At 50.4% G+C, this 27,590-nt stretch overlaps 3 protein-coding genes across 3 annotated transcripts in view; 2 read left to right on the forward strand and 1 right to left on the reverse strand.

Moving 5' to 3' along the window:
- Positions 1–16,458, forward strand: part of GNAL (G protein subunit alpha L) — a 69,320-nt gene extending 52,862 nt beyond the window's left edge. Inside the window, exons 6-12 of the mRNA XM_065889265.1 lie at positions 11,927–11,981; positions 12,727–12,800; positions 13,233–13,291; positions 13,550–13,670; positions 14,404–14,534; positions 15,770–15,837; positions 16,312–16,458. Of these exons, the coding sequence (XP_065745337.1) occupies positions 11,927–11,981; positions 12,727–12,800; positions 13,233–13,291; positions 13,550–13,670; positions 14,404–14,534; positions 15,770–15,837; positions 16,312–16,458 (655 nt within the window). The remainder of the gene's footprint in view (positions 1–11,926; positions 11,982–12,726; positions 12,801–13,232; positions 13,292–13,549; positions 13,671–14,403; positions 14,535–15,769; positions 15,838–16,311) is intronic.
- CHMP1B (charged multivesicular body protein 1B) lies at positions 2,843–4,474 on the forward strand. The gene has a single exon (XM_065890221.1). It carries the CDS (start codon positions 2,953–2,955, stop codon positions 3,550–3,552), a length of 600 nt encoding a protein of 199 aa, XP_065746293.1. The 5' UTR covers positions 2,843–2,952; the 3' UTR covers positions 3,553–4,474.
- A 2,468-nt stretch (positions 16,459–18,926) lies between the features above and the next one.
- MPPE1 (metallophosphoesterase 1) lies at positions 18,927–27,204 on the reverse strand. Its single transcript, XM_065889478.1, has 9 exons — positions 26,909–27,204; positions 24,348–24,456; positions 22,573–22,676; positions 21,912–21,986; positions 21,127–21,235; positions 20,953–21,018; positions 20,752–20,874; positions 20,008–20,148; positions 18,927–19,109 (listed from the first exon to the last, which is right to left on the reverse strand). The coding sequence occupies exons 1-9, from the start codon at positions 27,202–27,204 to the stop codon at positions 18,927–18,929; spliced, it is 1,206 nt and encodes a 401-aa protein (XP_065745550.1).
- Between the last annotated feature and the right edge of the window lie 386 nt (positions 27,205–27,590).

Genomic DNA, 27,590 nt, shown 5'->3' on the forward strand with positions numbered 1-27,590 from the left:
CTCACATTATGGCTGTGTTCCTAAATGAATAGAGAGGAAAATTGTATATATAATAGGTGCAGTGGTGTATGTCATGCACTCCTGGAAATGGTCACCAAGGGGGTATGTGCCCAGTGCCGGGTCCTTCGCCTGCAGTCATATGTTCAGCAGAAACACACTGAGCTTCCGTGTGTCCCCGAGGGTGACTGGTACCTGGTGCCAAGCAGTGAACTTTCAGAAGCGGGTGGTTCCAGATGATCCCTAAGAATCTGACCTGAACAGCTGGGTGCATGGAATGCCCTTTAGCAGGAGGAACAGGTTTAGGGGGAAGGACCGAGCAGTCAGTGGGAAGACTTGCCAACGACCTTGCACCCCCAGCTCTCCAGGGTCAGCAGGTCGTTGGGACATTGGGCTCAGAAGGAAGCTGGCTCTCGGAAAGTGACCATGAGAGCTTCAGCCTGGGTCATACTGAGCACAGTGGGGTGGCTGAGGTGTCAGAGAAGAAAACAGAGGGCCAGGCCTGGGAAGCAGGGCCCACGACAAGGTCAGCCTCCCCTCGGCATCCAGTCTGCCCGGGCCTCTGGAGTCCTCAGCTGGTGTCTGCAGTCCAGGCTGTCCAGCAGCCAGAGGAGACCCGCCTCGGTCAGCAAGCCTCTGGGGCTGTCAACTTCTCTGAGCAGCCTTCCTTAGCTCCTGTTAACCTCGCAGTCAATCCAGTCCTCAGCTGTCTCAAAACAACTCCTGCTGCATCAACCTCTTCCTTTAAGTAGAAATGATAACTCCACTGGATCCCATGTTAACTTACTGCATCCCCCATTGTTTCTTACTTGTCCCACCGCAGCCCTGGAATCCCATTCCTCACGCTCAGCAGCTGTGGACCCAGCCAGTGGCTTAGCGTGCTGTGCTCCAGTTCCCTGGCCCGTAGGATGGAGGTGTTAACAGCGTCTACCTCCTAGGGTTTGTGAGGATGACATGGGTCAATTCATGCAAAGTGGCCGGAACAACCCAGCACATCAGGACTTAATATGTTAGTTGTCATTATCCTCATAATCTGTCAAGGTTTCTCACGCTTATATTCCAAACCCTGTCACCTAATGGAACAGGCCATGGGTAATGGTCAAGGAATTGGCTTGCTGACTGCAAGGGGCCCAAAAGAAAGGTGGTGGGGACAGTGGGTGAGCAGTGGAGAGGGTGGGGCCCTCTAAGCCCCACTTTAAACAGATTTCTTCCCTTTATTGGTCTTTTATATTCTGTTTCTAGGAATGTCTCACGTGAAGAAAGAGTTCTGCTTTAGGGAAAAAAAGTAATCTTGGCTAAGCTGCTGATGAGGGTAACGTCCTAGCCCCTCTCAGCCACAGTTCAACTCAGCAAAACCTTACTGGGTTCAGTGTCTGCTGTTTGCAGAGCGTGTGCTGGGTTCCACGGGGGGAAAAAGGAATAAGACTGTTCTCTGCCTCCACGCAGTTCGTAATATAATAGGTACCTGGACCCCGTGCCAGGCAGTCTGACATGTGTGCTGTGCGGGGTAAGGGGACAGCACGGAGCCGGGGTCCTGGAGAAGCAGCTTTGAGCAGGGGCAGGATCACAACAGGCAGAGATGCGACGGCTAGAAGCCCAGGCAGTGGGGACAGTGTCCGGAGGACCATCCCTCCTCATCCACACTGACCAAGTGACACATATGGTGTTCAGCCTCCAAGCTCAGTCTGGCTTGACTGGGTGGGGAGGGAAAGAAAAGGGAGGGTGGGGACTGTGTTCGCCGCGTGCCTTTCTGCTCAGGTTTTGGAGCGAGAGTGATATAACCAGAGCTGCGTTTTAGGAAAATGCATGTGCAACAGCACCACTGGCAAACTATCACACGAGGCCCAAAGGGATGGTGAGACTTTGGATTAAAACTTTCTCAAACAGAATTACTCTCAGAGTTCATTTTCAGCCTAGCTCCTTAGGGCAGGTTGGGCCCTGCTATGTTGTTATTGCTGTACGGGAGCAATCTTCCTAAAAGAAAAAAGCCACAGCACAGTCTGCTGCCATCTGAAAGCCTGCACTTCTAAAGGGTATAATACATGGTGACAGTTTTGACCTACGCCAGTGGGTGTGGGTCCCAGTACTTCACCATTTAAAATGACAGTTTCGTGTCAAAATGAAATGTGAGTGAAGTTCCTTGGATATTTATAAAATATCAAACAGAATCATGTCAGCAAAAGATGGGTCTTTTATTACTAAACCACACAAGGATTTTTGTATGTTTGGAGTTGCTGGCAACTCATCTACAAGCTGACCTTCAGCCACAGCATAGACGAGGTGGTCCGCGGACCAGAAGGTATTTTCACCCGCTGCAGTAAAAGGATGTCACAGGCTGCAACCAGATTGTCCTCAAAGACCGAGGCGCAGGTCAGTGATACAACTTTTTCTGTTTCGTACTTTTAATTATTAACGGTTCACGTTCCCCTGAGAAAGTAGAATTTGCCAGAGCAGATGGAGAAGGCTGTGGTCTGCTAACCTCAGGACAGCTTCCTGGTTTCCAGCCTCTGGCCGGACACCTCAGGCCACCAAGTTTGGACAGTTTTTACGTGCAGCTCCAGACAATCCTGTCCGTGCCTACGAAAGTGTGTGGACACGCATTTCCGTTAATTTACTAATGCTTCAGTTCTTTAACAACTGGTGCGGGGGGCGGGGGGGTGACTCGGTGCAGACGGCGAGCGCGGGGGTCAGGGGGGCCGCGATAAGCGCTGCAACATCTGGCCGCCTGGGCGCAGGTGCGCCTCGTCCAGGTCCGGGAGCCCCGCCCCCTACGCCGTGCGCCCCGCCTGCTCCGCTCCCGGCGCCGAGCGATGACGTCACGGTCTGCGCCGCGTGCTGCAGAAACGGGAAGTGGGACCAAAACAAAGGAGCGGCGGCCGGGAGCGGTCTTTCTTTTCCTACCTCCTCCGGCTTCCACCTCGGCCCCGGCCGCCGACCCCCGGGAGCCGTCCGATCATGTCCAACATGGAGAAACACCTGTTCAACCTAAAGTTCGCGGCCAAAGAACTGGGCAGGAGTGCCAAAAAATGCGACAAGGAGGAAAAGGCCGAAAAGGCCAAGATTAAAAAGGCCATTCAGAAGGGCAACATGGAAGTTGCGAGGATTCACGCCGAGAACGCGATTCGCCAGAAGAACCAGGCGGTGAATTTCCTGAGGATGAGCGCGCGGGTGGACGCGGTGGCCGCCAGGGTCCAGACGGCCGTGACGATGGGCAAGGTGACCAAGTCGATGGCCGGTGTGGTTAAGTCGATGGACGCGACGTTGAAGACCATGAATCTCGAGAAGATCTCCGCCCTGATGGACAAGTTCGAGCACCAGTTCGAGACGCTGGACGTGCAGACGCAGCAGATGGAGGACACGATGAGCAGCACGACGACGCTGACCACTCCCCAGGGCCAGGTGGATATGCTGCTGCAGGAAATGGCAGACGAGGCCGGCCTCGACCTCAACATGGAGCTGCCGCAGGGCCAGACCGGCTCCGTGGGCACGAGCGTGGCCTCGGCCGAGCAGGACGAACTGTCCCAGAGGCTGGCCCGCCTGCGGGACCAAGTGTGACCGCGGAACCCGCTCTCAGGCGTCCCGGCCGCAGCCACCTTCGAAGACGGATACTCTACGCTAGAAACTCGGAACCGGCCGGAATGCTGAACTGCTCTTACTCAAGATGCTTCTACCTTTGGGTTTTACAGTGCTCTCCAGATACACGAAGACGTCCCAGGCCTTCTCCACTCTTAAATGGATTTGAAAGTTCTGTATAGCTTGTTATCATGTGTATTTTTATAGCTGCCTTTTTACAGATCTGGTTAATTTGGCGTATATGAATCTTTCTCAAAAATTTGGTCAAAACTCTAGTTCCCGTGTATTCAGTATTCTGCCCGAGTTACCAGAATTGAAGGTTTTCTTTTTAATTTTGTGTAATCGATAATATCTAGAGTGGACGGGAGGTGATTACTTAGGTTGATTACAGCGCTGTCCACACCTCATTAAGAGATTTATTTCATGGGCAGTGCTATTCTGTGTATCCTTTGTTTATTGTAATCAGATCCAGACTAAAGGTGACTATTCATCTGTTCTCATAACTTACACTAAAATTACTTTATGATTTTCCTGCATAATGTTCAGTTACTCTTTACGTCCTATAAATTTTTCTTATGGTAGTTGTCTTTTTATAACTGGAAATGCCACGTAACTTCCATTTATCATAAGAGAAAAGTGTTCATTTATGGTTTTAAGATTTACAAGGTTTAACGTTAGTATGACAGTTTTTTCCAAGTGAACTTCTCTCTCACGTTTCCAGTTATTTTCCTATTTAATTAGACTTCTTTTAAAGTATGGCAATTAGCATGACAGTCACATTACTCTGACGTTGCCAAAGAACCATTGATTGGTTTGAGAAAGCCCTGGGACTGTGTGTGTGTAGGTTTTGTTTTGATTTTAATCAAAAATAGAAATAAAATTAGAACTGCATTTTAGGTTCTAATTATTTGCATTTATTATCTTGTCTTAAAAGCAACAGCTCTTTTAAAACCTCGAAAATACAAGTTGGAGTGTTTGGCTTAGCCATGCAAATCCCTTACACATACATGCAGCCACCTGGAAGTCTGGGAAGGACAGATGCAGGGTCAGACAGTAGGCTCGACCCTCTCAGGCCAGAGCCCGGATGTGCTGCCTTCCATCTTTCTGGAATGGTGGTGTGTAAAGTAAAAGTGAAAAAGCAGAGCCTGTAGCTACCACTTTCTCAGAGCCGCAAAACATGGAGAACAGCAACTTACTTTTGCCTTGGCGAGCATATTAATCTGAGTTAAACACTTAAGGATATTTTAAATTCCCTCTTCCCTTCACTGGAGAGAATTCCAGTATTTCAGAAAATAATTAAACGGACTCTTCCAAGCCCTTTGAAAGATTGAGAACCAAGTATTCACTGTTACAACATGTCCTACTGTATGAATCTGTGTGTATTAAGGAGGGAAAAAAAATGAAGAGTTGTGTGCAGATGAGGACTGGCCCTCGTATATAAGTGTCATTATGTCTGACTGGATGTTGTTCCAAAGTCTTCTGTAAGGGACATCTGCCAGTCGTCTGCCCCAAATCCTCTTTCTAGAACTTGTCCCTTTTGATGTCACCTCTCATCCGCAAGGTTGCCCAGAGGCAGCTGTTGGTGAGCACAGCATGAGTCCTAACCCCTCTTTAGACTGAAAACATCATTACAACTTAAATAATAGCTTGGTGTTGACCCTTTGGTAAATTGAGGACCCTTTTATAGTGCAGATAATTCCCAACAATACTAATATATTTTGTGAGATTAAACAATGCTTATATATGCTTGAACTTTCTTAAAATATGTTCATTTCAAACTATATGAATGTACATTTTTATGAAACATAAATATTTTCAAAAGCATACCAGGCCCATGAATTATTTCCTTAGTTTTGCAGTTGATGAAATGCTGGAATATGAACCACAGAAGTTTGTCAAATAAATCATTTTAAACTGCATGTTACTGCATACTTACTGTACATCCTGTTTACAAAGCTATTTAAGGAAAAAGAATTCAGAGGTTGATTTGGTTCAGAAAGCATAGTATTTTTCCAGACTCACCTTTAGCACCTGAATTTCTGTTTGCATGCATATTTCTAGAAGCCCAAGTTGTTATTTCTTTACTGTAATAGTTTCTTCGTGGCAACAAGGTTCTTCCTCATACTGAAACTTGCCTAGGCTAAAGAGAGAATTTCCAAGAAGGATCCAACTCAAACATACCAGGGAAATGGTTCATCTTCCATGCAACTACTAGTATAATTTTTGCTCTTATTTCTCCTTTGTATTTTTCTGCCTTCAAATTCACAGTTTCCAAATGGATTTAGAATAAAATTTTAAGTTTACTTTAGGAACTATTTAGTTTATTTCAGTTCAGATTATAACTGCACTATTGGAGACCTTTACTACAGATGCTTCTTCCTTGAAGGAGCCTTAATGTGTGTGTGCCTTTCAGATGAGGGTGCCGTGTGCCCACCCTGCTGTCTTCGATTTGGAAAGGTGCCACCTAAAGTAAGCACCCATCTGACCACCTTATTCACTGAACGTGATCTCAGGGTCAGCCAGACAACCTCACCTCATTGAGCAGAAGTGAGGCACCTCATGTTCTAGATTCCTCCTCTGCAACAGGCATGACACCCTCTTGGAGGCGTTTCCATAGCCAAAATCCAAAGCTCAGGACCTCGGGTGCTGTTGGCAAAAAGCTGTGAGCCTGTGGTCATTGAACAAACTGATGAGCAGGCCCCCATCTCTTTTTTTTCTTTTAATCAACTGGTTGGAATGAGACAGTGCCTGCCTGGTGTACCGGGGTTTGTTTTCCTACAACCAGATAGTAGGTTCCATGTGGGGCAGGACCAGTGCATCTCAGTCATGGTTCCTGGGCATCAGGTGGTATACCCAGCTCAGTAGGTGTGAATGCAGATCTCCCTTGGGTGATGTCACTCGTGACCACGCCCAGAGCTCCCCGGTGACAGCATCACAGTGGGTGCAGGGGCCCTCAGCAGAGCCCAGATGTACCCTCAGGACCACCCTGTCCTCTTCCTTCATCGTGTTTCTCCAAATTGAGGTATTTGCTCCTGCTCTTTAGGGTTTGTACATCCTCCATCCCTCCTGAACGGTCAGGACAAACAATTCAGCAGTGTTTGTTGAGAACAACTGAATACAGTAGAAGATTTGGACTGAGGCGTGTCAGATGCTGGCTGTCTGGGGCTTCTTTCTAGAAAAAAAGACATGCTTCTGCCTTAAACGGTCCTCAGTGGAGTCAGGTAGGTAAGGCACAAGCAAAAAGAGGAAAATACACAAGTGTACACAGGTGTGATAGAGTCATCAAGATGAGTAATGTCAGTGCTCTTTGCGCACCGTTTTATACCTCAGCTTATACAAGGGGGGAAATCACGATGTAAGGTGTGTTCCGAGCTAATCAAATCATGAAACAAACTACGTGGAGGATGGGATTATAGTGTCCTGAAACTGGTTTCTTTTTTCTTTTCTTCCTTTTTTTTTTTTTTGAAGTGGCACTGGCTTATGACACATAAGTTTCATGTTTACAACATTCTACTTCTGTACACACTACAGCAAGCTTGCCACCAAAAATTTCGTTTCCAGCCATCACCTCACAGTCGATCCCCTTCACCCATTTCCCCCTCCCCCTGCCTCTCCCCCTCTGGTAACCACTACTCTGTTCTCTGTATCTATCTATCTCTGTATCCACCTCTATTTGGTTTGGCTTGTTCATTTATTTTGGGGTTTTGTTTGTTTTTTTATAGTCCACGCATGAGTGAAATCATACTGTATTTTCTTTCACCATCTGCCTTACTTCACTTAGCATAATACCCTCAAGGTCCATCTGTGTTGTCACAAATGGCAAGATTTCCTTCTTTGTGTGGTCAATATTCCTGTGTGTGTGTATATATAATCTTCTTTATCCATTCATCTGTCGATGGACACTTAAGGTTGTTTCCATATCTCAGCTATTGTAAGTAATACTGCTATGAACATTGGGGTGCAGATATTTTCTGGAATTAGTGTTTTTATTTTCTTTGGATAAATACCCAGGAGTGGAATTGCGGGTCCATAAGTAGTTGTTCTGTTTTTAATTTTTTGAGGCGTATCCACACTGTTTTCCACAGTGGCTGCACCAATTTACATTCCCATCAACAGTGTACAACGGCTCCCTTTTCTCCACATCCTCACCAACACTTGTTATTTCTTGCCTTTGATAACAGCCATCCTAACAGGTGTGACGTGATACCTCATTGTGGTTTTTGTTTGCATTTCTCTGATGGTTAGCAGCGGTGAGCATCTTTTCATGTGCCTGTTGGCCACCTGTATGTCTTCTTTGGAAAAATGTCTCTTCAGCACTTTTGCCCATTTTTAAATCATGGTTTTTTTTGTTATTGAGTCATGTGAGTTCTTTATATAGTGTGGATATTAACCCCTTATCAGATATATGATTTACAATTACCTTCTCCCATTTGGTAGGTTGTCTTCTTGTTTTGTTGCTGGTTTCCTTTGCTGTGCAGAATCTTTTTAGCTTGATGCAGTCCCATTTGTTTATTTTTCCTTTTGTTTCCCTTGCCCGGGGAGACATACCTAGAAAGATACTGCTAGGACCAATGTCAAGGAGCATACTGCCTATGTTTTCTTCTAGGAATTCTGTGGTTTCAGGTCTTGCGTTCAAGCCTTTAATCCATTTTGAGTTTGATTTTTATGTAGGGTGTGAGGTAATGGTCCAGTGTGATTATTTTCCATGTAGCTGTCCAGCTTCCCCAACACCAGTTATGGAAGAGACCATCCTTTCTCCACTGTATGTTCTTTGCTCCTTTGTCATAAATCAGTTGTCCGTATGTGTGTGGGTTTCTTTCTGGGCTCTCAATTCTGTTCCACAGAATTGGCTTCTTAGAAGAGGTTGGGTTCAATCTGAGGCTTCAAAGAAAAAAAAGTGGGGATTACAAAGGTCTGAAAAGCGAAAACTACGTGGGGATTTGACTGGAGTGGAGGGTTTGACATCAATAAGAACAAGGAAGAGACGGGACGCATTGCAAAGGGCTCGGAGGCCAGATTCAGGGTTGACTTCACTGAGGGCGGGAACAGGATGTGAGTCATCGGGTGTGCCATTCAGGTGACGGGAGAGGACAGGCCAGGGAAGGGGAGGAAAAGGCATGATGCTTCTCAGACATCCAAGGGCACGTGGGTCACTCATCCACCCTGGCTCTGGCTCAGCTGCAATCCCGATGCCCGGGCTCTGGTCCGAGGACCACCTCTGACGTGGCCTGGATCTCAGCCCTGCTGCACATTAGATGAGGCTGATGCTCTGTCACTACTGCTAACGTTTTCCTCCAGTATTTTTTACATCAAATTTTTTACATCATCATGAAGTGAATTTCAGTAAAAGGGTTTTACTTGTGTCGATTTAAAAAAATGCACAACATCAGACTTACGAGTTGTTTTATTTGGGGCAAAATGAGGACTACAGCCCGGGAGACAGCATCCCAGATAGCTCTGAGAAACTGCTCCAAAGAGGCAGGGGGGGAAGGTCAGTATATATGTGATTTTGGTGAAGGGGGAGTACATACAACTGAGCACATACTATTTTGCAGAAGGTTTCTGCTAGTCACGAGGAGCAGTCGTCACCATGAAGGATTTTAGTGCTTTTCTAGATATGAACAGATAACAAGAATTGGGCTCATAAAATCGGCTTCTGAAAACATCCAACTCTCTGAAGACCTGTTCTGCCAGTTTTTCCTGGAGCACAGAGTGCCTCATTTTTGCTGTCCACCTGAACTCCTTTCAGGGGGTGTTGAAAGTCAGCAGCTGCAGCAGCACAAGAGTTAATCCTTGTCGAGGTAGATGGCAAGTGCCAATGGAAAATGCCAATTTGTAGTTGACACTTGGCTTGACACAGCTCCGACTTGCTGCATTTTTCATAAAAGAAATCATTTTAAGTACATTTTAATTAAACGTCGTTGGTGCTTTTCCTGAGATCCAGTTGTTCAAAGGCATTTAACAGGATAGCCTCATCTTTTCACCATTCCCCCCCTCAACCCCCACCCCCGGCCCACAAGAACCCGAGTTACTGGGGTGGCAGACAGATGAGAAATGAAGAGTGAATTGCTGTTTCGTGCCAATGTCGAGCAGAAGGGGATCCCAGTGGCCAAAATAAAAACACTTCTGCGAACACAAATATCCTCAGCTGTAGCAGGAAACAGTGAGGAGAGATCAAAGTCAATTGCCTTTTAACTGCTTTTCTTAAAGTGACCATAAAGGTGGGGGGTGGGGGTGACATTTCTTTTTAATATTTATTTATTTACTTATTTATTTGGCTGCACCGGGTCTTACTTGCGGCATGTGGGCTCTAGTTCCCCAACCAGGGATCGAACCCAGGCCCCTGCATTGGGAGCACAGAGTCTTAACCACTGGACCACCGGGGAAGTCCGGGAGGTGACTTTCTATAATTGTATTTTGTTATTGTCCTGCGACTCTTTATCTAGTGGGAGTGAATGGTCTACAAGTGGAATTCTTAGATCTTGTTAATTTTATGGCATAACAGGCAGTGGTATATTTAGGGACAAAACCTTTTAAATTTTAGTCATACAAAATTCTGTGCATGATTTGGAAGATCCTTTTAAAACTCCTCTCTCTATATATTATCTTAAGAGCCCCAGTTTGAAGAAGTCCTACTACAACGTGTGGGAAATACACCAGTTGAACCAAAGATTAAGTCAAAAGTCTGGCAGAAATCAACTGCTAGCCTTTACTCCTTAGAGAGGCTCTCAAATGTCCAGGGAAACATTCACATCCAGGGAATTTTCACATTTTATTTCCATTGCACAAACTTGAAATCCATGCATTCAGAAGACTATTCACCATCAGCAACAATTCAGAAGATGCTCTGGGAAATGTCCACTGATGCTGGTCAGGTCTCAGGTGGTTAAGTACCAGAGCTGGAAGGAACCCTGGACACTCACCCCGGGCTCAGGGGTGGGGACAGATGGTATATCTTTCCTTAGGCGCGATCAGGAAGTGGTCAGGAAGGTACTCCCACGTGTCCTTGGGAAGGCGGTCTCTGATCTTTCAACGACTTCTGATGTCTTTTTTGTTAACCACACGTCATTGTGTCTACTTAACCCGTTATTACCATCTGAATAGATTCACCCACCCGCTCCACGCTGTCTGCATCGTGTTTGAAATCGGGCGCCTCCTACCCTCTTAACCAGGGCTGAAGGCTTCATATTTGGTTTGATTTTCAGTTCCTTCCAGCCCTTTCGATCGGAGATGATCAGTATCTGTATCACCTTCTCATATTAGATGTCCCTGCCGAGAAGACAGACCACTTCTGCTTCAAATTATTACATCCATACACAGGGAAGGGGGGTGGCTCATCTCCCCACCGAAGCCCCCAGGTTTCTGGGCTATAGTCTAGGGTCCCTCCCCACCTCGGCAGACACCCCTCCCTCTTCAGCACAGACTCGAGTCTTCTTGCCCCTTTCCTGTCCTGCTAGACGGTCGGGGTGGACTTTGAGGTGCCCTCCACTCCACCAAATGCAAGGCCGGCAAGGACTGGGCCAGAGTGCACTGTGGTTTTCAAACCAGACTCAGCTCTCAGGGGTCCCCTCCTGTGGCTCCTCCGGGGTCTTCTGCACTCCCACCTCCTCCTGTGAGCAGCTCAAGGGCCTGCAGTGCTGGCTGGGGAGGGGGGCTGTGTGGAGGTGGGGAGGTGCTCCCCGCTCTGTGCAGAAGCTCACAGGCACACAGGCTGGGAGAAAGGCCCACCATGACTTTACTCCAGATACGGAACAGTGGACCCCGAGCTGTCCAGGCAGGGACTCCGGCCGAGTCCCCCTGATCCAGGTCACATCCACTCTCCCCAGGGCCGGAGCCCCACCTCAGCCACAGGGACCCCCCACCAGGAGATCCCCGCCCACTCATCACACACTCTGCTACCCCCACCCCTCGAGAAGTGGTCCTTTGCTCACTGGTTAACCAGCGCTGTGTCTTCCTGTGTCGGCTGCAGGCTGGGCCTCACAGCCCCCTGCTCACTTCATCCCACAAATATGCAGGGGCTGGGCTGCCCCACAGGCGCTGGGGAAACCCGGCCAACAAGCCAGATCTGCCCTGTGGATCCCACATTTGGAGGGAGAGACAGACGATAAACAGAAAGACAAATACATGTCAAACCTGTCAAGGGAGGGCAGAGGCCTGGACCCCCGCTCCCCCACCGCGACAGATCAGGACCCTCAGGAGTCTGACCTGCTGGGGAGACACGTGTCCAGGAAGAACGCGGGAAGCTGCTGGCCCGTGGCTGCCCCGTCCCCCTGGGCTCGTGCAGGCCCTGCACACCTGCCCCCCAGCCCAGAGGCATCCCCAGAGCGGTCCCAAGCACGTCTGGCTTTCTTTTCAGCTTCCTGGAGAGAATTGACAGCGTCAGCCTGGTGGACTACACGCCCACAGACCAGGTAGGTGGGGTTGGGCCACGACCACCGCCCGAACCGAGGGACACTGTACCCTCGGGGCCTAGCCGTGCTCCTCCGGGAGGCTCCCTGCGCACCCCCCCCTCCGCGAGGTCTGAGCTCCTGGTCGTCCCCTGGAGTCCATCCCTCTACGAGGCCGACCCTGGGAGCTCAGTTACCCTGGCCTTGAGCCTGCCCCTCGAGTCTGTCCTCACACTTCTCATCGGGCTCACAGGGGCCACCGCCCTCCACTTCCAGAGTCACTGCGGTGGCCAGTTTACATCCTAATGGATCTGGTGACCAGCAAAGAAACCCTGACGCCTGACAGGCCAGCAGAGGTGTCAGCCTTGTGAAACTGTATGGCTTTCTCATCATCTTTTACCTTAGAGACTAGAACTGTGAGAGGAGAAAGAGTGAGTCTGATCCGGAGCGGCAGCTGGGGGGACGGGCGCCTCTCCCCAGACACTGGCGGGCTGTTGGGGACATGGTGTCAGTAGGGAACACTCAGGAGTGATTACAAGAAGCTTCTAAAGGAAATAAAAGAGCCATCAAGTCTCCAAGACCAAACCAGTACATTAACTGTGACTTTCTCCGGGGAGCGAGACCAAGAGCATTTGTCTCTTGGTCTCAAGTCCTGTTTCTTTTCCGATGGAGGGAATTGCTGTTTGGGACACTCGCAGCCTGTGGCTGCCCCGGGCTGTCCTCCTGAGGACAGGGGTCACTTGTTTGCTTCTCTCTTCTCTGCCTCCAGGACCTCCTCAGGTGCAGAGTTCTGACATCAGGGATTTTCGAGACACGATTCCAAGTGGACAAGGTCAACTTCCAGTAAGCATGTGGGCAGGACCCTCCCGCGGGGCCCCCAGGCCTGGGGTCGGGGAAGCGGCCTGGATACCGGGCGATCCCGGGCCTGCAGTGCTGCAAACCCGTGTGGGCGCCCGCAAGCCCAGGTGTCAGTGCAGGGAAGGGAGGCACTCGAGCCCGGTGGCCTCAGGCAGGTGCAGAGGAGGAGGACGCAGGCAAGGGGCTGCCCAGGGGGAAGGAGAGCCAAGCAGCCACTGATCACAGGGCTAAGGGCCGGGATCAGAGAAATACCGGGGTGTGGACACCCATCTGGGCCAGACTGGGGATGCCCCGCTGGGCCCGTCTGCAAGGTCACCCTGGGGAGCAGAGCCACGGGCCAGGGGGAGGGAGAGAGCAAAGGACAGATGTCCTCCCGCCCCTCGCTAACGGCACCCCCCAACCCATGTTCTCCCCCAGCATGTTTGACGTCGGAGGCCAGAGGGACGAGAGAAGAAAATGGATCCAGTGCTTCAACGGTGATTTCTCCCTCTCTCAAGAAAATGGGGACAAACCCACACTCCCTCCTGCTGCTGTGTTTCAGTAGCTTTCAATCCGCTCACCCATCAAGTGTCTTAGTCCCATGAATACGGAAGTTAAGCATCCTGGGGTCACACTGTCTCTGCTAGTTTGGGGGCCCCGGGTCAATTCTGCGATCACAAGGGAGCTCTCCCCGGACATGGGTGGCTGTAACTGCTCTAAATAACCAAGGTGCCTCCCCCACTCCTCCCACCCAGACGTCACTGCCATCATCTACGTGGCCGCCTGCAGCAGCTACAACATGGTGATCCGGGAAGATAACAACACCAACCGCCTGCGGGAGTCCCTGGACCTTTTCGAGAGCATCTGGAACAACAGGTGACAAGACAGTAAACTCGGCCTCCCGCTGCGTTTAAAAATAATGCCTCTCGGCTTGCTTTCATCTTTGTTCTCTGATGCAGTCCTTCCTTGTGATAAATCTAAAACCCTAAGAAGCTTCTTTCAGTCCATTTAATGTAGAGACTTACTTAAGATGCGGGTGTGGAGCTGATGGGACTTTGTCAGGAAAATCCAGCCTCTGTTTTGGAAGGTTATATACGGTTCAAAATTGGTTTCGTTTGGTTTTTAAAATGCAAAAAGCGCCCATTTAAAACATCGCTCATGACTCGATGAGCCCCTCCCTCGACTTGTCAGCGAAGTGACAGGTCCCCACCCAGACCCTCAACACCCAGCTCCTCGCCCAAGAGCCGCAGATGCCCTGCGTGACCATCTATTGTTTCTGTTGTTGTGAGAGCTTTAACTTCTCCCGCTTTTCTGACCCTTTACAAGTAAATTACACCACACAAATCCGAGCGTACTTATTCCTGACGTGAACCTTGGCTTTGGCGCCAGTACAGCCCCGTGGAGCTGAACCTCCTCCTGAGAGTTGATCCTCATGAGGGAGTCTTGTGTGCAGATGGAGTGGGGGCTGAGGTTCCGGGGCATCAAATAGTCCCAAGCCCGGTGCCTCGTCCGGAGGGCAGCACGTTGTCCTCTCCACGGATAATGCCTGCGACAGAGGTGCCTGCTCAGGCAGTGGACCCACACCTGTGTGTTTCCTGCTCCTTTCCAGGTGGTTACGGACCATTTCCATCATCTTGTTCTTGAACAAACAGGATATGCTGGCAGAAAAAGTGTTGGCAGGGAAATCAAAGATTGAAGACTATTTCCCAGAGTACGCAAATTATACTGTTCCTGAAGACGGTAAGATTCCAAAATAAGTATCTTGTGATTAAGGCAAAGAATTGTTCTTTCCATAGCCCTGTAACTGTAATTCCTACGGTTCTGATGAATCTAGGAAACTCAGTTAATTTAGATCAATCTTCTTGATTCCTGCCCCACCCTTAGCTTCTAGAGTATTAATATGTCCTTAGGGTCCCATTTGTAAAATTTTCAGAGTTCAGCTTGGTCCACGCTGAGCAGGAGGAGGAAGGGCAGCTTGACGTGAATGCGGGCTTTGCAGGGAGGCTCTGCCTCCCGGGGCCCCGTGTCGGTCGGTCCGCCTGGACCTGCCTGCTGGCCCCGCACAGTGACTGACCGGGAAGTCGCTGTCTGAGTCACTTCGGCCAGGCCCGCAGGGACGGGGCAGCAGTGACCTCTGTCCCGAGCCGCCGGCTGCCGACCACCGTGTTGAGGCCTCTGTCCCCAGTGATGACTTTGGCCACAGCATGGTGACTTCATCGGGTGACCAGCCGTCCCGGGAGGCTGTGATGCTCCTGGTACGTGGGAATTTCAGTGCTGAAGCCGGGAAGGTCCCGTCTGGCAAACCTGGAGGAGTCGGGACCCATTTCCAGTGGCTGCTCTTGGGTTTTGAGTTTCCTGGGCCACCAGAGTCTCCAAGGAGGGATTTGCTTATGGCAAAACAACCCCACTCCTCAAGGTTTAATCCCAAACTGGATAAAGCAGGATGAAGGGGGCTCTCCCAGAAACTTCAGTGAGAAGTTAAGAAACCTATCGCGGTCTTTGCACCAACCTCAGCCAGCCTGGCGGGGTGCTTCCTGGGCCCGGGTAGTAGCCGCCATCTGGGAGCACCCCAGCCCCCATGCCACCCACCCCGCAGCAGCCCGGCCTGCTCTGACCTTTCCTGGGAACCAGCCCCTTGCTCCCCTTACCCTGTCTGGTCAGCATTTTTCCTGGGAAAAGTCTCAGGATGAGCTGGCAGCCCTCCCTGCAGGACGGTTCACCAGGTGCAGGTGACTGGGGGCCGGCTCACCAGTCAGTGAGACGCTTCATCTGACTTGAGTAGAAGCTGTTCACCCGGCACCAAACATAAACCACTGTTGAAGTCAAAGTGACCTGGGAGGAGAAGAGAGACGAAGGTCACGTTTCAGTCTTTGGCTGCATGGCCCGTGTGCTTCCGTGCTCTGTGTGCACAGCCTCCATCCAGCTGTATCTGTGTTTCATGTCACTTAAATAAAATTCCCTTTGATTTTCTACAGCGACACCAGATGCGGGAGAAGATCCCAAAGTCACAAGAGCTAAGTTCTTCATCCGGGATCTGTTCTTGGTGAGCATTTTCCTTGCCCTTTGCTGTCCTGCCACCTTAGGGTGACCCTGCTCTTTGCACTTAGTCTCTCACGAGCTTATTTAATCTCCCCCAAACAATGAGGGATGGGAAGGTGTCGTTCCCTCATCTCATAGCTGAGCACACGGAGGCTCAGAGAGGTCGGACTTCCGACCTCAGGTCACACAACTTCCCAGCAGGAACGGGCAGGGTACAGTCCCCGGGGCAGCACTGAGATGACCGACCCCGCTTGCGTGTTGCCTTTCAGTGGGATGCGGGGTGCGGCCTCTCCTCAGCTGAAGGGTCACATGGAAACGGACCTGCTCAGGTTTAGACGTTCCCTTTTTGAAAAAACTCTGTATTTTGAGATGATTTCAAACTTACATAAAAAGTGAGAAATGGGGGGCTCAGCCCTGACACAGACGCCCCCACCCCCGGCCCTCGGTCCCCCGGAGCTGACGGGCTGCATCTCCGCAGCGCATCAGCACGGCCACGGGCGACGGCAAGCACTACTGCTACCCGCACTTCACGTGTGCCGTGGACACAGAGAACATCCGCCGCGTCTTCAACGACTGCAGGGACATCATCCAGCGGATGCACCTCAAGCAGTACGAGCTCCTGTGAGCCCCCCAACCCCGCCCCGCGTCCCAGGGCCACCCGGCACAGAGCAGCGAGTCCCCGTCCATTGTGCGGGCTCTCGTGACCTCCGGGCCCCCGGCCACCTCTGCCCCCACCACCCCGCCCCGGTCTGTGTGGGGGTGAGGGGGCCCCGACTCGTGGAGAACTTGGCAGATGGGGAGACGCACTGGCCCAAGCGTGATGGGGCGTCGCCCTTCTGACCCCATGGGCCCACGACTCAGAGGAGCCCCCAAGCCGCAGTGGGGACAGAACCCCCTTCAGTCCTGTCTCCAGGGGCGGCTGGCCTCAGCCTCTGTGTCAGAGCCCCTCTGACCATCCACACATCAGCAGAAACCCCCGCCCTCGCTCTGGCCACATGTGTCCCATCCACGATGGTCCCCAGACTCACGCTGCTCAGGCAACGGCCTCCTTTCATAGGTTCTTTTTGTTGTTTTACTGCTGGTTTATTACACTGTACAGACCACGAAATGTAATATTATTTTGTATAACTACTCAAGGAAAATCCCTGTAGATCTCCGTGCCTTGACTATGGCTGTCCCTGTAAAAGAAACGTGTTTCTGTTGTGCTGAACAGCTGTCATCATACTGCCGCTTGCTCTGAGAAAGGGAGTGAATGGTGTATAGAGAGTTTAGGGTATTTTATCAGGTTGGTACTTTTTAACAATACTCCTTGATAAATATATATATATAAATTTATATAAATATAAATGATACACGTTAATCATCCACATTTCACAAAATGCCACACCCACATCACAAGCTTCTTTCGGGGAACCAAGGATGTTTTTTTCTCTCCAGAAAACATGTTTCTCAATTATCTGGCAATTTAAAGACTTTTCCAAGGTCACCCATTCCCTTAGTCAAAGTTTTTGAACCACTTACTTGACCACGGTCTCATCGTAAACGAAGAGTGAGAAAAAGACAAGGGTTCCAGGCTTGTGTCTGGCCTTGGAGAATCAAAGGATAGAATGTGATTTGCCTTTTGAAGAAGAAACATTACAAAGCCTTTATTTGAAATACAAAGTCAAAATACATGGCTGTTTCTCAACCTTGAAAGACTTGCAAATGCAGCCTCATGAGTTACATCCAGCTCAAGACCTAGAAAGCCATTCTCGTCTATCCATGGCCTTGAGGGCGGTTTTCTCAGGTCAAAGACAATCTTTTAAATTGTCCAAGCTTATATTTCAACGACACAAATGCAGAGATGGGGCAGCCTAGCCTGCGTTACTGCATTAACTTCCATTTCGTCTTTTAGTCTTTAATATGTTTAAGTTTACTCTATAAAGCAGCATCTTATAATCCTTTGTAAACTCATCCACATTTAAATACCGCTCTTCCATGAAATAAAGGATGACAACTTTACAGACAATGCACCATCACATTTTTTTAATTTCATTATCGAATTCCTCTTCCTGTCATCCTTGATTATTTCATAAAACTCTCAGTTGAACTGAGACATATAAAGTGGAAATGATTTCCAGTTTCCATTGCATTTTCAAAGTAAAACATGAAAATATGAAGAGCTACAGCCCCACACATACACCCAAAAAAATGAAATTATATATTTTTACATGCATTATTATTCAACAATTCCACTGTAACTAAACTTCCTATTTAAAAGTCTGATTGAAGAGCCAGACTCTTAGGAAAAAAACACAGAAAGAATACATTTTATCCGGTTTAAAATTACCACGGCATATTTATTTTTAAATACAAAAAGCCTCTTCCTGGTCCATTTTTCAAGTTTCTCTTCCTCACTGACAGGCATTCAATTCAAATTTAACAACTTGGTCTGCTGGAGAGAAAATTACACTCATCTAAAAATCTGATTCCAGGGACTTCCCTGGCGGTACAGTGGTCAAGACTCTGTGCTTCCACTGCAGGGGGCACAGGTTTGATCCCTGGTCGGGGAACTAAGATCCTGCATGACGCGTGGCGCAGCCAAAAATAATTAATTAATTAATAAAAATCTGATTCCATTAATTTAGCACAGAAATACAAAAGCCTTGAGAACAATGTATTCCTGCTTGTAGCATCTGTATTTTATTTTAAGTATACAGCTTTATAAAATATAAGAACTTGAGAACTACTCATAGGAGGACAGAAGCAAACCCAGCATTTGTGAACAGCTAACCCTCCGTCTTGGGGAAGGAAGGCTGTCTAGTGCATGCAAGTGATGACATTCATAGCTTTTACACACTGTACAGACACAATCTTTGATTACACATATATTTGATAAAACGAGAAGACAGACCAGCTGTAGAGACAAGTCCCATTTTCACAGTGTGAGAACAGCACAATCAACTATTGATTCTGCAGGACTCTGCACCAGCAACCCAGATCCTACGAGCTGTGCCCATGGCCCACTTTGGTCTCGCCCTCCGTAAGCACTGCCCGAAGTTCAGTTTCGTTGGCTTCAGGACTTACTACTAAGTGCAGAACGTCTCCCGCTACTCACGTGGTCTTAAATTTTCTGAGCATGTTCCAACCGAAATGAAAAGGTGAGGCTACAAGCCCAGCGTGGCCTAACGTGAGGAGCACAAGGCCCCCGGCCGCCGTGCAGTACGTGGTCAGAACCGTGTCCTCGCAGGGCAGGTAGCACTTGGCAAGGGCGTACTCTGTGGGCGTGACGCTGCCCTGGAGAGTAAGCGAGACCGTTAGCTGCCGTGACAGCGCCAACCCACAGACCCAACCGAGGAAAGGCAGCCGCTGGGCGTGAGGCACCTGAGACCGAGGGCACAGCCTTTAGCCACCCCCCGCCCCCAAGCACTGGGTCCCAGTGTGCCGAGTGCACACGACCTGGAGCTGACCTCCACTGAATCTAGCCCCTGGCACGGGGGGTTCCCGCGGGGGGGCACATGGCAGAGGGGTTCAGAGAGGCCTGGAGACTTAGCATCAGCGGTCATCCAGGAACAAGCAGGACACGGCTGTTTTCCACGCCACTTGATGCTGAAATAAGCAACTGTTACCAGAAATACGTGTGCTGGGGGCATCGCAGTGGGCTTTTTTTTTCTTTTTTTTTTTTGGTAGATGTTTTTGCTATGTGGAATGACAGCGGGGAACGTTCATTTACTTTGAATTTGAAAACAGGAGGTTTTCCCCATCTTGTTATGAAGTAAAAGCCCCTGACATGAAAGCACTGTGACCTGGATGCTGGACTCATGGGTCAAAGAAAGGAGCTGAAGCTTCAGGTCATCACTAATTAACATCTTTAATAAACGTGCAAGAGCTGTAGCATTTTTCTGTCAGAACAAATGGGCATGTTTGGAAAATAACACAAGATGACCCTGCTTCCTTAGAAAACGGAATAGGCAGAGCTGGTACCCAAGGGCACTGCAGGGACGCAGGATGAAACGCCTTGAGGTGTCCCTGCGCAGCCACAACTGTCCCCTGAGAGGTGTTCCTGCCGGTACGCCTGGGGGGTGGTGTTTACAGCTTCTGTGTATTTTCACAGATTGCAGCAATTCAGTAGTTGATCACTGTGTTGATTTAAATACGTATGAAAGCTTTGAGACGAAAATAAAGGTTCACGTACCATGATGAAACTGGGGTTGTTTCTGTTCCTCCAACTGAAAGATGGCACGCTGACCTCCAGGACGCCGGCCCCGTGCAGGACCTCGCAGGCGCTGTGCGTGTGGCCACTGAGGACCAGGCGCGGCCGGAGCCACCACAGCAGCTGCAGTGACAGCAGAGGTGGGGAGAGTGCAGCCGGGGCCCAGGGCCACCACCACAGACACCACCCCGCGGCCACTGCCCCGTGGCTACCACGAAGCCCCCGCAGGTGGGCGGGCCCGCTTCCCTCGGCCCTGAAAATCCTTTGGGCTGTTTAGACTCCACCAAAAGTTGAGCTCAGGCTCTTAGGGAGAATCTATTCTTCTCATCCCAGATTTCATATTTTCAATTACATTTTCTCTTTATAAATATTTTTATAAATCTACTTCATAAATGTACTTATATTTTGCTTTGCATATTACATACACCATATAGTATATCAATATTCGTGTGAATGTATACATACAGACACACACACTTAAGAAAGCACATTCTAATTAAGTCCCTAAAAACTTAACTCTAAGTGTCATTCACCTTCCCAAATACGTGGTGATAGGAAAACAGAATAAAGAATAGCTGAGAACATTATTAACTAGCTCTTAGGGAACAGAAGTGGGTTTCCTGGGGAGGGGGCGGGGGGGGGAGGATGAAACAGCTGTGCAGGCACTGCCTGTCCCACCCCGCGTCCCTGTGTCCCCAACATCCCTGCGTCCCAGAGGCAGCAAACCTTCCTCGAGGCCTCCTGGGAGAGCGCGTCGTAGCGCTCCTTGAAGGGGGTGTACTTCTCGTCGGGGGGTGCCGCGTCCTCTCCGGAGCAGTTGGCGTCATTTCTCCGGTAAAGCGGGAAGTGCTGTCCAAGGTCAGAGAGGAGTCAGGGGACCATAAGACCCTGGACACTTCCTCCAAACACGGGCGGGGACCCCCTCACCTGCAGGAGGATGGGGGCCGAGGCCGGCAGCCGCTGCCTGTCTCCACACTCTTGGGGGCGATGCTCCTGCTGGTCAGAGGTCAGGCCCTTAACTCACACCCCCGCCTTCACTGGACGGTGGGGAGGGAAGGCAGGGAGGCCATGCCCTGGGGGTGAGAGGGTGTGGGGTCCTACCTCCCGGGAGCAGTTCAGCCGGTGAGAGATTTCCAGGAGCTCAGCCTCTGCTCCAGAGCAGATATCACAGCCGTCCCCTTCCAGTGCGACGCTGTTAACCATCACGAAACTGAGGCAAGGGCAGGAGATCAGCCATGGGCCACCTGTGCTGTCCGCTGGCAACTGTGTCCCTGGGACACAGAAGCTACACACCCACGGGGAAGAAACCCCAGCACAGCTGTAAGTCTCAGCCCGGCTGTGCTGTGTCTGCAGGTGCAGACGATGCTCAGAGGACAAAACAGCATCTCTGGGCGAGTCCAAGACGCGGTAAAGGCTTTTCCACCCTGAACGTGTGAAAGGTCCCAGGTGACCGCCACGCTGAGCGTCTGACCTTGTGTGCCTGGATCTCGGCTGTAAAATGGGGAGACGAAGACCCACCCACACACCCTGGCTCCCTTTGGAGATGACGTGAAATAAGACAACAGAGCAAAGCCTAAAACCCGGCGGGGGTAGGGGTGCTGCAGAGCTAGCTGGGCCAGAGGAGCCCAAACTGGGATTGACAACAAGGCCAGCTGTGGTTCCCTGGGCCCCCTTCCCTCTAGTGCACTGTCAGAGACGCCCACTACATGTGCCTTCCTTTCCCACATGCACGTCCACCGGGCACGAAGAAGGTACCTGACACTTAAAGAGTTTAGAGATAAGAAGCCGATTAATCCAATGATCTGGGACATGACCATCGTGTTTAAACTTTCTTAAGGAAATTCAAGTTCTAGGGGTCTTCATAAGAATTCACAGATGATACTCACTTAATTCCTTTCCAAGAAAACAGCCTTTCAGGGTTGAAAACTTTCTCAAATCGCTTTATTTTGTATGTGTTCATCCTATGTTCAGTTGTAAAAAGAAACAGTTTTCAGAACGAGCCATTTTAAGACATCTTAAGAAGTATCGTGAACACAGAAAGTAACTTCCGGGACCTGAGGGCCTGACCAGCACCCTTCGTTCTGAGCTCCCATGGGCCCCAGGTGGGCGAGGTACCACCCCTACTGCCCCACCACTGACCAGCCCAGGGCCTGGAGCCTGGGGCTAGCGGCTTCGTCCCCAGGGCCCCAGCTTCCTCACTGGTACAGTGGGTAAAGTAATAAAAAATACTGGGTGAAATAGGAGATTAAACGTACAGAAGCACAGTGCTCCCAGCAGGCTGGCGCATCAGAAGCACTGTGTGAACGTTAGCTAGTACAGCCCAAATCGTCCTGTTTTGATTCCCGAAGAAAACTGGCCACGAAATGTAAGTTTCAAGTTAGAATCACTCCAGGGCACATACAGATCAGCCGTGGGGCAGGCGTATGATGTGCAGGACAGCAGTCCCGCCCGCGTGGAGCCCCGCCACCTGACCGCACAGGTAAGGCCCCCCAGGCTGGGCAGGCAGGAAGGCACAGCCGTGCGCAGGGGCCTCCTCTGACCACTCACTGGTAGTGGAAGCCGATGTCATGGTTACCGGCCACGGCCCTCAACTGCACATGGGGCGGGTGTCGGAAGATCTTCCAGAAGCGCCCCACGTCATCCGCCCAGGCCTGCGGGGAGAAGCACCACCGTTGTGGCCCGGGAGCCTTCCCTGCCCTGTCTTGAGGGTGAGGAGGTCACTCCCGCCCAGATCAGACGTTCATAAAGCCATCGTGCGGAATTTCTAACATTCTTTTCCCAAAACTAACTTAATATTTTAACTATTTAATTTGATGCCAAATTTTAATGAAATGGTGTTATCTCCCCAAACCACCTGCTTCATACACCCACTACTACTTCAAGGTCGCCTGACGGCCACGCACAGACCCCAGGCTGAGTGAGGATGCCCGCAGATCTGAGCATGTCCTAAGAACGGGCTCTGCAGAAACATCAAGTACACTGTGTGTCCCCCGAGGATGAGGACCAGCAGCCCCCACGGGGTCACACTCCCTGGGGCTGGACGGTGGGGTAGGGCCCAATGAGACGTGGGGGAAAGACAAAGTCCAACAAATCTCTCAAGACTTTTCCGACTTTAACTGTTAAAGCTTGAGAATGATGCTTGTTTAGTTCTTATTTTTATTAAGCCTAAAAACATAAAGTGGACAAACACTCCAGGCTGGACGATACCTAGTTGAATAGTAGTCAACTTTATCCTAAAAGTTTTAAATTTGGCCCAACCAAGGGAAATAAGCTGGATAGAGATTCCTTCAATACATTTACAAAGACTTTAACAAATAATACTTAAGGTTAGAATAACATAAAATTAGAAAAAGATAAAATGTTCCCTTTGATTTGCAAAACCAACATCTATATCCAACCTCATTTTATAACTAGCTGCTTTTTACATACAGCATTTCCATTGTTTCATAATTAGTTCTGCACTAGATCACAACAAACACTGCAACCCTATGAATACTGGGTTTCTGTCATACCTGGACCAAGACTTTCTTTGTACAGCTTAGGACCATCCTGCGAAATCTCAATGAATTTTTAAAAATATCTTCCAGGGGACTTCCCTAGTGGTCCAGTTGGTTAAGACCGCACTCCCAATGCAGGGGGCGCGAGTTCGATCTCTGGTTGGGGAACTAAGATCCCACATGCTGCACGGCACAGCCAAAAAAAAAAAATCATCCAAAACCACTGGTGACAGAACATTGTTAACTAAGCAGCGAGAACAGCTTTTTTTTTTTTTTTTCCCATTAATCCCAGGAATGTAGTAGGCAAAGCATTCTGACAGCCAAGGTAACAAGGGCCTTTTCTCTCTGGTTTGTGGAAAGCTTCACATCACCCGGTCTCGGGCCCGAGGGCAAAGGAACCTCCCACCAGGGCCTGGCTCCCCCCACCTTCCTCAGAGGAAGGAAAATGAGAGGAAAGCAAGTAACCTGTACATAGCACAATCTCATGATGTAGCCATTATATTTTAAGAGCCTAAAGTCAAGCTACGTTTCAGCATGTACTCTGTAACTCCGGGGACAACTGAAACACTTCCCTCTTGCTTACTTTTCCCCTTCCGAGAGCTTCGTGGGAAGCGTCTGGCTAACCCAGGTGTCTCCTACACAGGCAAACCTAAGATGAGCCGACCTAACTCACGACTGTCTTGACACAGAGCCCAAAGACCTCAGGACAGGCCACACACTGTTCATGCTGGAACCTCCGACCCACGGCCAGGGCTCCACGACCCCCTGGGCTTCCTATGCTGGACCTCAGCACAGGACCAGGGTGCCAGGGTTGCAGGGTCCCACCTGGGAGGAGCTCCACTTCCCTTCGTCAAAGACGTCTCCCAGGATGAAGACGACTTCGGGCTGCAGCAGCCACAGTGCCGTCTGGAAGGCTCGCTCCATCTGCCACTCCCTGGAGGCCAAGAGAAAAGGAAGGGTCAGTCCACTTCTCGGGCAGAGCTACATCCAGCGGACGGTCTGACAGGCCATTTAAAATGTGAACTAAAAGGTCCCCGCTCCTTCTTCCATGGCCCCCCTTGCTTGGAAGAGCCAGGGTCCCCACCTGCTTCACTGAGGGGGCAAAGGCACCAGGGGACCGTCAGGCTGCCCCTCCCACCACCGCAGGGACTGCCTCCCTGGGTGGGACCCTCAGACCAGCCCCACCCTGCACGTGAAGCTGTCCCTCCTTCACCAGAGCCCAGGGGCCTGGGAGGCCTGGATGCGGCTTCCAAAGATGCCAGTGCCGACGGACACACAGAGGAGATGCAGCACAGGGCTTATTGGGGGAGACGAGAGACACAGCCCAGCATCAGAACTCCCGGAGGAAGATGATCGCTCAGAGCCTCGGGTCTGCAGCCCATCAGGCCACAGCCCAACACAGCGCCCTCCAGCAACCCATGGTCGCCTTGCCAACGCTGCCTACTGCCTTTGATTCCTGGTTTCTCTGTGGTCAACGAGACAGTGAAACCTGCTTTCACGGCTAGTCACGGGATGAAGCGAGCGGGCACGGTGCCCACACTGGTGGGGCTTCAAATTGGCAGCACCTGCCCCACCTCCAGCTCCCTGGCCAACTCTGACTCCACCACTGTCCTGCGATCCCAGCTCCTCTCCCCTCCCAAAGCGGGCGTTACGTCTGGTACACAATAGAGGGGACGGTAACTGTCCATCAGGGGAGACTGAGGCCAAGAAACCTCTCTGCGTGGCCACTGCTTCACCCAGGACGCCTCACAAATACACATCTTGGTTTGCCCTGATGTACTGTTATTCACCCTGGCGAGGAAAGCGTGTAGAAGCAGCAGAAGGAGGACACGGCAGGCTGCTCGTGGGACTGCTCATAAACAAGGCTCCCTAGGTGAGGCCCAAACAGAGAACCCAGGCCTCACCCTAGCCCTGGTCTAGCTCATGCCTCCTGGGGTTTAAAACTCTGAGGAAGAAGGTACAGCAGCCCCACCGTCCATCCCGCCTCCTTCGCCCACCCTGGGGACATCCCAAGCACTGGAGGACATTCCCGCCCACAGGAGTAAAGGCCTGTCCAGGGAGGCACAAATGAAGCCATGGTGACGAAAAGGTGCCAGGGACAGGGCCACCAAGCCAGGAATTGCCTTCATGCCATCAAGCACAAAGGCCAAAGGGTGGAAGCAACCCAGTGTCCAGGAACAGATGACGGATAAACAGAATGTGGTCCGTCTAGACAGCAGAGTAAAACTCAGCCTCAAAAAGGAAGGGGATCCTGCTACCTGCCACCACACAGATGGACCTGGAGGGCGTTCCACTCAGTGAATCAAGTCAGACACAGAAGGACAAACACTCACTGTGGGACCCACTTACTGAGGGACACAGAGCAGTCAAGTTGCTGGAGACAGAAGTAGATGGTGGGGGACCAGGGCCTGGGGGAGGGAAGGGGAAGTCAGTGTTCAGTGGGGACAGTGTCTCAGCTGGGGAAGATGATGAGGTTCTGGGCATGGATGGGGTGACAGCTGGACAGTGCTGTGAATGTGCTTAATGCCACCAAGCTGTGCACTTAAAAATGGTTAAGATGGTAAGTTTTACATTATTTGCATTTTACCACAGTTAAAAATAACATTTTTAGGAACTTCCCTGGTGGCGCAATGGTTAAGAATCCGCCTCCCAATGCAGGGGACGCGGGTTTGATCCCTGGTCAGGGAACTAGATCCCACATGCATGCCGCAACTAAGAGTTCACATGCCACAACTAAGGAGCCTGTGAGCCGCAACTAAGGAGGCCACGAGCCGCAACTAAGGAGCACACATGTTGCAACTAAAGGAGCCCACGAGCCGCAACTAAGGAACCCACGTGCCACAACTAAGACCCAGCGCAACCAAGAATAATTAATTTAAAAAAAATTTTTTTAATAACATTTTTAAAAGCCTTCCAATGAGAAAACAAACTAAGCCAAGCAGGTCTAAGCTGTCCCCAGGGAAACAACCACAAATCTGCTCCTCTTCCAGTCTCCCAGAGGGGCAAACCCAAGGGCTCAAAATTTCACACCAAAGAGGTGAGGGGGAGAGGAAGACCGCTCCGCGGACCTCGTCCACATGGCCTGTGAGGTTTCCCGTATGAATCCACTTGCAGACGGGGAGACAAAGGAGCTCAGAGGCCTGATAACTATTCCAGAGCCACAGGACTCAGACCCACACCCGACTCACAATCCTGGGTCCTTGTACGTAACAGACACTCAGTAAATAGTAAGTTAAAGGAAAAGCCAAATGCCCCAAACGTCCTTCTTTGAGGAGAAAATAACGAACGCGTCCCTAAAGCCGTGAGGCCCAACCCGTGGGGAGAGGCCGACAAGCCTCCAGCCTACGGACCCACAGAAAACCCTCCGTAATTTGTCCAGCCCCTACCTCCGTAATTTGTCCAGCCAGTGGCCTCTCACAGCCCCGAGCAGGTGGGTGTCAGCCAAGAACATGGCCCTGAGCACAGGCTCAGGGGTCCCGAGTCCACTGGCATCCGCGGGAGTTTTCACTGCAGGCCAACTGCACCGGAAGATCACTAGGTAATAGATTAGAAATTCACAAAAGAGAAGCACAGCAAAGACGATGGCCGTGAGTCTCAGCAGCACCAAGCCCCTCCTCTTCAGTGGACGGAGGTGCTGCCTCCCGGCCCCCAGCCGGGTCGAGGCTGTGTCCTCTGCAGCCATGTCCCTGCTTGGGGGTGCAGCAGCCAAGTCAAATCCACGAGACTTCCCACAAGGAAACTAGACTCCTGGCCAGGTGCAGCTGGCACTGGTGTCTTAGCCGAGTACCTGCAGGGAAAGGAAGAGGACCGGGTGATGTGTGTCCCTTAACAAGCCACTGTCACTAGACCTCCATTAAGAACTAGCAAGTTCCAGAACCCTATCACCTTCCCAGATAAACAGGACTGTCCTGTACTTTCACAAGGACGACCCACCACATGACTTACAGATAAGGGAAAACAGTGGCTTCCTAGGCAGTCTCTACACAGCCACATGACAGGACAGCGCTACTGGAATGATCTTCCCACCAAAATGACAAAGTTTTATTACTACTTTAGAAATCATGAGAT

The sequence above is a fragment of the Phocoena phocoena genome, chromosome 13 (genome assembly GCF_963924675.1).
Source record: "Phocoena phocoena chromosome 13, mPhoPho1.1, whole genome shotgun sequence".
In the NCBI taxonomy this organism is placed as follows: Eukaryota; Metazoa; Chordata; class Mammalia; order Artiodactyla; family Phocoenidae; genus Phocoena; species Phocoena phocoena.

What these genes read in the sequence shown, in the direction of transcription:
- CHMP1B (XM_065890221.1), top strand. Translation starts at nt 2,953, where the DNA reads ATGTCCAACATGGAGAAACACCTGTTCAACCTAAAGTTCGCGGCCAAA.
- MPPE1 (XM_065889478.1), bottom strand. Translation starts at nt 27,204, where the DNA reads ATGGCTGCAGAGGACACAGCCTCGACCCGGCTGGGGGCCGGGAGGCAG. An exon ending in TGGCTGGACAAATTACGGAG is followed by an intron (nt 24,457 to 26,908) that starts GTAGGGGCTGGA and finishes CTTGGCCTCCAG; the next exon opens with GGAGTGGCAGATGGAGCGAG. An exon ending in TTTTCTTGGAAAGGAATTAA is followed by an intron (nt 21,236 to 21,911) that starts GTGAGTATCATC and finishes CCCTTGCCTCAG; the next exon opens with TTTCGTGATGGTTAACAGCG.